At 36.6% G+C, this 12,500-nt stretch overlaps 2 protein-coding genes across 6 annotated transcripts in view; both read right to left on the bottom strand.

Annotated features, from left to right (window-relative positions):
• peb (pebbled) overlaps positions 1-12,500 on the bottom strand; it is a 902,421-nt gene that overhangs the window by 48,675 nt on the left and 841,246 nt on the right. The gene's annotated exons all lie outside the window — the stretch shown is intronic.
• LOC138862246 (protein phosphatase 1 regulatory subunit 12B-like) overlaps positions 1,016-12,500 on the bottom strand; it is a 32,124-nt gene continuing 20,639 nt past the window's right edge. For 2 of the 3 annotated variants that reach the window (XM_070123912.1, XM_070123913.1), the window contains exons 2-5: positions 9,337-9,462; positions 8,980-9,087; positions 7,744-7,833; positions 1,016-4,559 (exon numbers count right to left, since the gene is read on the bottom strand). In XM_070123912.1, the coding sequence (XP_069980013.1) occupies positions 4,473-4,559; positions 7,744-7,833; positions 8,980-9,087; positions 9,337-9,462 (411 nt within the window). In that variant the 3' untranslated portion in view covers positions 1,016-4,472. Of the gene's footprint in view, positions 4,560-5,459; positions 5,589-7,743; positions 7,834-8,979; positions 9,088-9,336; positions 9,463-12,500 lie in introns of all 3 variants that reach the window. The other variant, XM_070123911.1, reaches the window with a different exon arrangement.

The following is a 12,500-nucleotide window of genomic DNA, read 5'->3' as shown; positions in this document are numbered from 1 at the left end:
TTGGCAAGTGCGTATGTTGGTATGCATCGGCAGTTTCCTGTGTTTGCACCCGGCTCGATTGGTAGTTTGCGAGTGACATTTAGCACCTAAAAGCTTTTATTTTGCTGTGATTTATAAAAATATTAAAATTTTGAAGGTTTACCTCCATTATAGGTGCCATTGCCTAAAATCTTATAAATGAAGCTGCTGCTATCGGAGAAAAACAAACTGTCTGACGAGCAATGTGGCGCAGGAATGGGCATGACACGATGCCACCTGTCTTTCGGTCCACAACAGCCCTGGCATGTACATACATGCCACCCGTCGGCTAGGGGTTAAGGGAAGAGGGCGTAGACACTGAAGAAGACTGTGCAATAGGAAATGAAGAAAAGAATGTTGGGAGAGACGAAGGGGTGCATTCTGGAGGTTGGGTAATAACCTGGGTGGGTGGTTCAGAATGGATAGAGTTGTCAATAAAGGTCAAGGAGATGGTATTAGTATAAGTGGTCGGAGCCATGGTTAAAGGACGAGCAGGGGTCAGAAAACCATCAAAATCGGAATCAGATAAGCTAGTTAATGAAGGAGTAAGCCTTAATGCCCTTATTGAGGGTAAAGAATCTTCATTATTGGCCATGGCGAGCCTGAATAAAATGGGGGAAAAAATGTTCTGCCCCCTCAGGGTCCCTGTAAAGGGTAAGGGCTAGGCAATTAACCAAGGGAATACTGTGCACATGGCTCCCGGAGGCAGTTTATAACTCACATAAAGCCAGCCTTTCATCCTTTAAGCACGGCTCTCACACCTCAGAAATGGGACAGGAGGAGGCGATGAAGAAGAGGAAAGGAAAAGAAAAGACCAAGCAGAATTAGTTGAGACGAGGGCTGAAGTCCAAGGCAAGGGCAATCCCTACAGGGGGCTCCAGTCTACATATCCTAAGCCCCCCCCCATGACAACATTGAGCAAGGTATTGGGAGGGGGTCATCTTATGATTTAAAACACAATAGTAACACTTAAAATAAAGAGAAAAAAATGCACTTCATAACTATAAAATATCTTTATTTTCTTAAATATTTATTATAATTATGTAAGATTTCAGAAAAATGACTACCATCTATTGCAAATAATTACATACAATGTGGCAAGACCAATGCATGATAATCTTACAAATGGTTTATAATGACCTGCAGAACAATAACTGAATAATTAAATCACTATTCCTTCACATACAATAATTACAAGAGAAAGGCACTTGATATAATTTATGCACTGTCATGAAAAAACACACTATTAAATATCATTAAGAATCTGTATGGAGTGTAATTAATTTTATGGAGAAAGTTCAATAGATTCAAATAATCTGAAGCAACTTGTGTTTGATACATATTTAAGCCTACAAAGGTAATCTGTCTTTGACTAGGCTTTTCTACAAAATTTTCACTTGGTAATCATACCAAAATTATCAATGCACAAGGCCAAAGAATAATACCAAATTCATCTGCTACCAATGTTTCTATTCTTCAGTGACCAGCATGCATAAATAATCATGGCATAATCTAAGTGATTATAAAAATTAACATATATGATAGTTGATTTTTTTTTGTTATTTTTTTTTTTATCTCAAACTAACCTTTGTGTCAGTTTACACTTTTTGCTTTACAAAAGAGGCATGTTTACAGCAAGCTATTTTACACTTTCTAGATTACAACAGCGCATACAAAGGCAAGTCTTCACATACTCAAATGAGCTCATGTTCAATCTATCAACAAAGGCACAGAATCTCATCAGGCAATTATTGTATGACTACGATGACATTTATTAGACCTTCTCCTTATGCTTTCTTGGCTCATTTTTCCTTATCATTGTAAAAAACAAAGAAATTTAACAGATGTTATTGATATCTCAACTGGAAATGATGAACTAACACTCAAATCAATCATAAAAATAATATATACATGGTAACATCTGCTTTCAGTTAAGGCACTTGCAGAGATCTTAATCTTCTGCTTTCTGCAATTATTACTGACAATCACCATGAGAGAGCATAAATATGACCTAAAGAAAAGTGTACCTGTCACAAAAGATCGGAAAAAGATGCAGCCAATTCATATAATGCATTTCCTTCTAAAACAAGAATCCTATTAGAGCATTATTGCTTTATTGCTTTCGTGATGTGCAGCAAATCATGACCAACTTGAGGTTAATTGCTTTGTTCAATAAACGCTACATAATATCATGTTTTAACACAGTAAAGAAAAATAAAGAATAAGTGGTGAAAAAGATGAAGGCTTTTTCTTTACCCATCTGAGTAAGAGAAGATCTAATCATTTTTCAAAATGTACCTTATTACACTTTATTCACAATTAAAGCAGTTTTAACATTTAGAATTTTCAACAGGAAACAGGAAAAATCTTACAGAAGAAATTAACCATTTACATAGCAGTATGAAAATCGATTACAGTGTTATTTGTGTTTTTTCTATATGATAAAGGAAAATTACCATGTTGGCAAAACACTATGCAACCTTGTTATTGATTTCATAACTGTTCTCAAATCAGTTACGCTTCATCTTATTTAGCAGATTGAAGAGATTTTCAAGCAATGTGAATAAATAATCAAAAATAAATAGATTATATATATATTTTTTATATAATTACTTCACCAGACTTTTCTTGAAGTGGAAGTCAATGACCTGGTAAAGAAAATTTGAACTGAGAATCAAGATTTTTGTCAACTTTTCTGGAAAAAAAAAAGATAAAACAAAAAACATTACCATGAACACCATAATGGAGGAAAAAAGAAAAGATACAAATGCTCTTCACTTGACAGAGCCTTAATGCAAACCTGGTATTATTTGAGAAAATATTAAGGTCAATGTTTCATTACATAATATGTATAATCATGATTGTATTTATGCTATGGTTTTGACATTTCTATGTACACCTTTGAATATACATGGTTATTAACAAGATTTCTGGTTTAAGTTCAAATCTACATCCAGCACTGAGTGAATTTCTGTGCCTTTTAGCATTGCTTTTCAGTTAATTTCCTGAGGATTGTAACCAAGACTTTTGAAAATGCATAAGCTAAATGTTTAAGTAAAGAGCAATCTGGCTTCCAGTTTTGGTGACTGACAAGGCCAGTTTTAATAATATATACACCAATTACTTATCAACAGTGGTTACAATTCTCAAATCACACATCACTGCTCAAATGTACAGCAGATCTTCCACACATCCAGCATGGGCACTGTACAAGCAAATACTGACTGTAGGACACAGAGCTAAAGCAGAACTGGCCTTGGCCATTGATGTGTTGGGTCTCAGACAGCAAAGGTTCATCCTTTTAAGCCAATCAATGGCTACTGGTACGTTCTGACAATACTAAAAGTGTATTTGTAATTACAAAAGAAAAAATAAAGTAAAAATAAAAATAATGAAAGTACTAGGAAAGTTTGTGGAAAATGTGAAGCTTAGACAACAAGAGCAAAACACACAAATATACTTTAAATTTCCGTTTTACTTGGCTTTGGGGAAAGGTGGAGCCACTGGCCGAGTGTGTCATTGGGATTCTTTCCATGCAAGTCAGACTTTACTCGTCTAGCCCGCTGGGACACCAGTCCTAAGTTACAAGGACAACAAGAATGTCTTTATGACATGAACTGTGAGCCTGAGCCATCACAATGCAGTTATTCTGACTCAAATTCACTTACAAAAAGAATTGTTTTGACGTGGTGAAACCCTTCCAATGGCTGAACTCCTTTACATAAAGTTTCACATCTCAGCCTGGCAGTGAGACTCTTCATTAGTTACTTTGTCTCAGCCAGCATCCACTAGGCATAAAAGGTATACACTCTCTAACTTCTCCCTGTCTATCACTATCATCAGGAGCAACTATTATGTAGTGAAACTCTTTAATCTGGACATCATTATTCCAAAGTGCTTGATTCCTGTAACAACTAATAATGGCATTGTAAATGCATTAACATTTCTAACACATTATAACAATCAATACTTTAAGTACTTAACAATATATAACTTTACTATTATTAGCATTATCATTATTATTATTATTATTATTATTACTATTTATTTTTGTTTTTGAGGGAACATGATTCTCAGATTAACAATGTTTCATCAGGCTTTGAGACTAAAACCAGCCAATTAACGAGGCACAGTATGAACACCTACACCATATATACTGGGCCTACACACAGTGACAACATTTACTTGGGCACTAGACTCTGGTGACTGGATAAGCCTAGAATATGCCATGGGCAGTGAGCCAGCTTATTGAATAGCTACTAGGACTTCTTAAATAGCAAGAAGAACACCCAGCAAGACTTAACAGTCACCCATAGTTTTGCAGGAAAGCTTTAGAACATCCAAAGAGTTCCTCTAGAGTTATGTAACAACTGGGTTGCAGCTTGAGGGGTTCTCATCAGAAGACCAAATCATCTGCAGCATCCATTGCAGCAACATTCACAGCTGAGTGTTCACTACTTTGACAGCTTGCTGATCACGCGGATGAGTGCCCCATTTTCATCCTTCAAACGCTGATTCTCCTGCTTCAGTTGTTCCAGCAACTGTGAAAATAAAATGTGAGAGAAACATTATTCATGACTGACTACTTCCTAGCATTATTTAAGAAGAGATCAGTTTTTGTTAAATAGAAAAATATATCATTTACCATAAAATTGATAAAACAAAAGTCCCTATAGGACAGATAAACACAGCTCTACACCAATCTGTAATAATAATAATAATAAAAAAAAACACGCAGACTACTATCTATAAAAATAACACTGAAAAATGAAAAGCAAAAAAAAAAAAAGAAAGAAAAAAATCTATTATACAAAACATGCATGTAATGAAACACTCAAGAGAGATGTTATTTGCACAGGTTATTCATGCCAATTCAAGAGCCTTATCAACAAGAAAAGTCAGAAAACAACTGAACATCAAACAGAAAGAAAAGATTATTTCCCTCCTTTTAGATATACATTTACCTAACTTCAACATCAATTTAATTGTAGAATTTGAAGAAGTTTGGAAAACAAACTATGGTATATATAAACATTAACAACAATTTCATTACAAAAGTTGGGCAAAAGTAACTATTTTCAATCAATCAAAACACACACCATAAAGCAAAAAAGGTTTATTTATGGTCTGGAATACTACACTTGAATTAGCAGTGGTAAAATGTACCATAAAATAACATTGTGAGCAATATGACAAATAATGATCTGTGAGTTAGCAGAAAAAGCATAATCACATCAGGGAACTGCTCTTATTGCTGCCATTCAAAATGTGTGTGTGGGCGTCACAAGGCCTGAGCAAAGTAAACACACAAAAAACAAACACTGCAATGATGATCATGCGCAGGCAGTGTGGTCATGCTAGATGGTGCCACACTAGTCATTCACACTAGCAGCAGGCTGACCCTCTTTTACCCAATTTCTTTTTTTTTTATGTTCTTTTACCTATTTGCTCAAGGTGGCCAAGTTACCCATGCCCGATGTGGCTGAATTGGTCAATTTGGACACCACCCGAGTCAAGGCTCGGTTTTCAGCCTTCAACTTTTCATTTTCGGCCTTAAGTTTTTGCAATTGCTGTAAGAAAGGAAGTTACAGTTCAGACAGGAAGTCACTATAGTGAACTAGTCAAGAATGATTAGTAAATGAGCTTGGGTGCACATGCACTATGTTTGTTAAAAAAAAAAAAAAAAAAAAAACGAAAAACCATTTTTACGTGTTAATTTCACTTTTGTTCTTTTTTTTTGTTATCCTCTTACTCTCCTTCCTTTGGATAGCTGTTGACATGATGTCCCACATGCATAAGCAGATTTTTTTTTCTTTTTTTTTGGGTGGGGTGGGGTGTTCTTATAAGGCATTTCTTAGCAGAGAGAAGAAAAGGTAAATTTTGTGAAGCTTCAGCATCAAAATCAAACAAGACTGCAAGCTCAGCTATTGATAGAACCTTCAGGGATATAACAGCTCAAATGCAACAGAAAACTCTTGAACCTTTTATTTCTCAATTGGTCATGTCCCGCAACCATTAGATGGATCCACAAAACACAACTGATTTCCAGAATTTGGGTAGTTACTCTGGTTTATACTTTATACTCATTGTTGAGTTGGGAAAATTAGATTGAGATCATCAGGATCTCAGATTTGTACCATTATTCTAAAGGTAACTTGGAGGACCCTAAGATTGATTTTTCAACAAAAGTAAATAATAATAATAATGAATCATTTGACACCACTATCACTTTTGCCTGGACTCCTCTGTTTCAAATAAGCAGTCTTTTAATAAAAGATGCTGATATCTTATGATCATAATCAATACTAATAATTCATATGATATGAAGAAAATTGTTACGAGTTCTCACCGAGTTGGATATATAACAAAAAAAAAATTATATATTTGGTTCCTGTGTTATTCAGTTTACTACTGACCAATTTTACAAACAAATGTAATAAGTAATCATTCCTTAAAGGGATAAATTGGGTAAGAGATTTCAAATTCTAACATCACTCTTCATATCTCTTGATGTTTTACAACCTTTATCGCAAAATACATTTAGCTAGATCAACGAATACAAAACTAATCAAATCAAAGGGGAAGAGAAAAATAATAATAAAACCAGGAAAAATTCCAATCCCTGAAGGGTTCAACAGGCAATGATAAATGGCTGTGCTCTAATGAGGAAATCAATACAGAATAATCAATAAAAAAGAGAAAACAATAATAATAATACCAACAAGAAATAACCAATTTTATGAAGAATAGCATTTGGATTCCTTATCAGAGCACACAATGTAAGTGCACTTAAGTCTCATCACCAAATCCTGACACTGTCTATGTGATCACATTCCAATAATATGCAGCAAAAAGCACAAATCTAATAGGGTGAGAAATATAACAAAATAAAATAAAATATATAATGCAAGATAAGTAACAAAATGTATGGAACTTCCAATCAATCAGGGTAGAAAATAGAATAAAACAAATATAAAGACTAAATGAATCTTATACAAAATAATAATGACCTACATATACTCTAAAATGGCAAGGGATAAAATATGAAGCACACTGCTTGCTACACTATCTTGTTATTTGTCAATGTCATCTCATTTGACAATACCAACAATATCTAAACATGTTTTTGCCAAGATATATAAACTCAAATACTTTTAAAACATGTGAAAACTTAATGTTCTTATACACCAAAATGGAAATGAAATATATGCACAAAAACTACAGATTCAATTATGAACACTTCCTAATTACTGATGACATAACTATTTCCTCTTTTTATACCATCACAGTTTGACAAACTTCCTGTCATCTATAATGATACTTCTTCTGCATAGAGACCAACATCATCTAGAGTTTGTAATTTAAAAACATAGCCTAAATCCATATTTTCTCATGCATTCTGTTTTTAAACTTGATACAACAAAGCATTTACACAACAGTTTATATAGAATCAATCAAAAAATCTTAAAAGACTTGACTGTAGACATCTTACTTGTACAACACACACAGATTCTCACACATATAGATTATAAGATACACCATCCTTTCTCCCTTCTTTCTCTCTCTCATGAAGTGGCAACAAATCATCATATGCCTTTTACCATCATCATCTCCCTTTCCCCTTACCAACAAAACATCCCTAATCTCAGCATAAACCTACGCTAAGAATTTTCCGAGTGTTAAATTGAACCAAAAAGTCTTTCATCAACTAAAGGCTATTCTTACCTTCAACTCTTCTTCCATCTCGGAGAGTTTGCGTTCAAGGGCTCGCTTCTCCCGTTTGTCCGCCTCGGCCATCGCAAGACGTGTGTTGTTCTGTAATCACATTAGTTTAATACAATCAGGAAAGGTTGCTTCAATAACATGTACAAGTGATGAAATAAAGGTAAGACATTCAGACAGGCTATGATGCAACCTACATCCATCAATAAATAATTAAATAAATGCATGAATTACATATATATATATATATATATATATATATATATATATATATATATATAATTTAACATATATCCAAAGACTGCTCCAATAATAGACATCAATATTAAAATAAATACAGGTACCTAGATAATACAATTTTAAATATATGCATTATCTAAATCTTTTATTTTCAGGAATCTTTACAAAGAACCACAGTAGCAGTTGCTTGAAAAGAACCACAGAGACAGTAGTTTCAAACATATAGGACTAACACACACATAGAAAGGCAGAGGCAGGCAGATGGTTGATGAGAAGAGAACATAAGGACAAAGGGAAGAGGTATAAAAATGTATTACATTCATGTAAGAGGAAATGTTTCTTGGAAAACCCTACAGTGGGATCAAATCAAACCCTGCCCCTCCTTCATGCTTAGCAATGTTAATTATTTCTGAGTAACTCAATTACTGCTCTATACCTTTGCTCTAATATTTTTTATGCATTTTCATATGAAACAATGTTGGATTTTAATGACTTCATGTAAGTTATTTGGCATGGCATACTTGCAATATAATAATTTCTGCAAGGCCTTATTTAGCAAGCAAACAGATAATTGAGAACTGATTGATTTTGACTCCACATTGGACAGTGCTATGCAGCCAACCACAAACCAATGTGTCACATCCTGGGGCAGGGCTTAAAAACTATTCCCCGAAAAAGCCCAACATTACTAACAAAGAGACTGTTTACCTTTAACGCATTTGAATATCCATCGTGTGATGCCTATTCATCAAGTGTAAAAAGTATCATGTAAAAGAGGATATATGGAGAGAATATACATTGAAAGAGAAATGGGGAAGGGTAATAAACACAGTACGATTCAATTCATTTTTCAACACAAATTTAACAACGCAAAAAAGAAAATTTAAGAGAAAGAATGAAAAGAGGTAATGGAAAGAAAGAGTTTATAATAGGATAAAAACAAACCAGAAAGGGAAAGAGCAAGAAACTGCAGCAATGAAACAGATCAGCTTGACCCACCTTCTTATTGTTGAGATCAATTGCTTCTCGTGTTTGCCGCAGCTCAGACTCTGTGTCTCGAAGGCGTTCATGAACTCTGAAGTTTTCTTCCAGCTGTTCCTCATATAACTATGAAGAATGATAAAAATATTTTTTCTTTTGTAAATGAAATTAGGTGGAAAAGCAAAAATCATATCTTAATAATTCAGAACAAAAAAGTTATAGATCTATATTGTAGGTGTAACATGGAAAACTTCCCTCCATAGAAATAAAGGTTTGATAGTGTAATACATATTTTAATAAATCAGCAATCTAGTCTACTTATCACCTAACTTTCCAATCCAAAACAAAGTTTCCTTAATCGCCTTCATAGCTCACCTTCTTGTAATCGATGTCGCCATTTTCTGGCCCAAGCGAAGGAGCCCTTGATGAAGGACGACTATTGATAGTCGATCCCAGAGATGTGGTCGATCCTTTGGATGCCTCCCCTCGCTCACTGACAGACTGCAAAGGAAAGTAATGTTATGAGTATACAGGACACCCAGTTTCATGAAGTATGTACTGTACATGTAGATATTATTCATCTGCAGTACTGTTACAGAACTACAGCTCATTATGACCATTGTAATTTAATTTATTCATCTATGTATTTTTATTTTACCAAGAGTATCACTTTTAAATGTGCAATTACATACTCTTATTTAATTTTGCATCACCTTACTACTATGGCACATCATATAAATCCTTCATGCAACAATACCAAACATCAGCGGTTACATATTCTAATAGTCTTCCTCTCATTTTCTACTAATATCAAGGTAGAAAGGTAAAAAAAAAATGTTTACCTTCAACATAAATTTTGGCTTCATCCTGGTTGATCTAGTATTGAAAATGGAAGATCTCGATCTTCTATTTTAGGGTATTCTGATCACTCTCCTTTCTAAAAGCAATGTTACAATATAACTCCATTGAGAAATTACTATATACATTAATGAATCTCAGGCCACCTTCATCCCCTTACCAGCCCAGGATGCTTAATTTCTTCCCAATTTAAATCATAATCTAATATCTATACTTTTTCCCAATGGCAATACCAAATATTTTGAAACAAATGTTTTATCAAAGAAAAGAAAAGAAAAGAAAAGAAGAGAGAGAGAGAGAGAGAGAGAGAGAGAGAGAGAGAGAGAGAGAGAGAGGGAGAGAGAGAGAGAGAGAGAGAGAGAGAGAGAGGAGAGAGAGAGAGAGAGGGGGGGGGGGACAAACAAAGCAGATACATTTCGTAGGTTCCCCTTCCTTCCTTTCCTTGGCCTCTAAGCATCACGAACCCTGCCAGTGCACAATACTGAAATTCCATTCGGCCACACATGGCAACAAACCATCATGAGCACAATGATGTCACTTGTTTCAAGTCCGTATTTTGAATGCAAAAAAAGTTATTACGAAACTTCACCTAATCTTTCTAACGCAAAAACGTTTTTTACTGAAAAATACAATCTGACAAAACAATTGAAAATAAACCCATGAGCCAGTTCTCTTTATACCTTAGGGTACCTGATTACTAAACTACATGTATCCCAAACATTTTAACCGCTAACAGTATTTTATCTGCCGGAACCATACCACAAAATTCAAAACGTGACCTCATCAACGAAAATGCTTCTCAAAGCTTTCCAACAGCTCGTGCCGCTCCCTCTGCCCCTCCTCCGTCGCTTTGTCCTTGCGCCGAGTCGTCACGGGTCGACAGGCGGCGCCACGTCGAGAGAACCGCGACAGTCTTTAGATTTTATCTCGCGAGGTTGGGGGTCCTCACACCTTCAGCTTTCTCTCCGTTTGTCCTCTGTCTTCCTCTCTCGGCCCAGCCCTCTCGCTCTCTACCCCTCCTCCCGTATGTGGTCCCACATTTCAGTGGTGGCAATCCATCTAAAGACTAATTACAACTTACGTTATCAGGTATCCTCGGTATAGCTACCTAAAGTAAACAAAGTCTTATTTTTCTTATTTTCGAATGTTTTTTGAGGTTTACAAAATCTAACTGGCCTTATAACTCATGAATATACAAACACACACACATCAACCTTGCTTCAGAGGAATGCATTTCCAAATTCTTACTGGGGAAAACCTATTATATTCGTCAACATTCGTATAACCACTCGGTCGAAACATCCCCTTGTCACACACGACAAAAATTTCCTAAGGAAAAATTATATATAATCAAGATCACGAAAAAAATTACAACGATAATATCAACACTGGAGGTGACGATGAAGAAAGCTGAAACTGTTTACATTCAAGTTCTCACACCAAATGCGTATTACCTAGAAAGTTCGTCTGATACGAATGTCCTGCAATGTTATTTACACAACGTAAAATAGCCTCAACCCTCTTTGCATGAATGTGCAGGCATAGATTATTATTATAATCAGACAAAACCTTTAAAAGTCGACTTAGCTTCACGTAATCTATGTAAGTGTTCGGAATATTGCATACTGCAGCACACATCAATCATTTGAACCACGTCCAAGACCTTAGTCCCAAATAGTCCAAAAAGTTTGTTCTCCACGATAAACCTGTGTGTCGCGCGTTCCAAAGATGCTTTGCCTCGCGATCAAACCAGACCATCTTTGGATCTCCCACCCCCAGATGATCAGAAATAATAACAATAATAATAAAGTCGATAATGACGATAACGATAGTACGAAGAGCAAAAAACTTGGGCTCTTTCGGCGAACTCGTAGCAAGCACACTAAGGCAAGACAACCTCTTCTCGCAACACTGCTGACGTAAATGCAGCCAAAATAACGTGACGCCATCTGATCTATCTCAAGCACGCACTCCCTCCGCTCCATTCCCTCGTGAGGAGACATGACGATCGTGTTTGCGTGCGTAAGTCGGCATGTGTGAGGGAGGGAGGGAGGGGGGGTGGAGCATGTCCCCGCAGAGTACCGGCACCACAAACGGCGTACGGGCACCGGGTGTCCAGTGGCACCTCCTCCCACAGGTATCGTCGGCACCAGCAGCAGTATAATGGAGAGCCAGATCCGGGAGTATCATTCCCCTGGCCAAACACACAAACACACGAGGCCTCATCCCTGCCCTTTCTCGGCCTTCTCGCAACCTCTCCTCTTCACAAACTCTCACAAATCTCATTTCTCCGAGACACTTGGGGGTTCCTCTCCGTATTTGGGCGAAAGACGATCGAGGCGGCCGTGCCGGCGATGCGCAAATAAAAATCGGAGAAGCCTGAAGAAGGGTAAAGCGGGGAGAGGGGAGAGGAGGGGGGGAAGGGGGGCACACTCGAATGCGTAATCAACAAGAACGAGGCTCTCCAACGCGTGAACCTCCGCGATAGAGTTACGCGTTCGAGAAGAACCCAAATATGAACTGCGGCTCATTAACTCCCTCTAAAAAGAAGTGGATAACCCTCCCCCCCTTTTTCCCAACATCCCCACCCTTTCTCCTAAAATCCAGCCCCCCCACCCCCCACCCCTGAACAAAACGAACGCCGCCCAAAGATTCCGTCGTCTCACACACGCGGGCGAGGC

This window comes from Penaeus vannamei, chromosome 7 (assembly GCF_042767895.1).
Source record: "Penaeus vannamei isolate JL-2024 chromosome 7, ASM4276789v1, whole genome shotgun sequence".
In the NCBI taxonomy this organism is placed as follows: Eukaryota; Metazoa; Arthropoda; class Malacostraca; order Decapoda; family Penaeidae; genus Penaeus; species Penaeus vannamei.
This window is presented reverse-complemented; position numbering and strand designations above follow the sequence as displayed.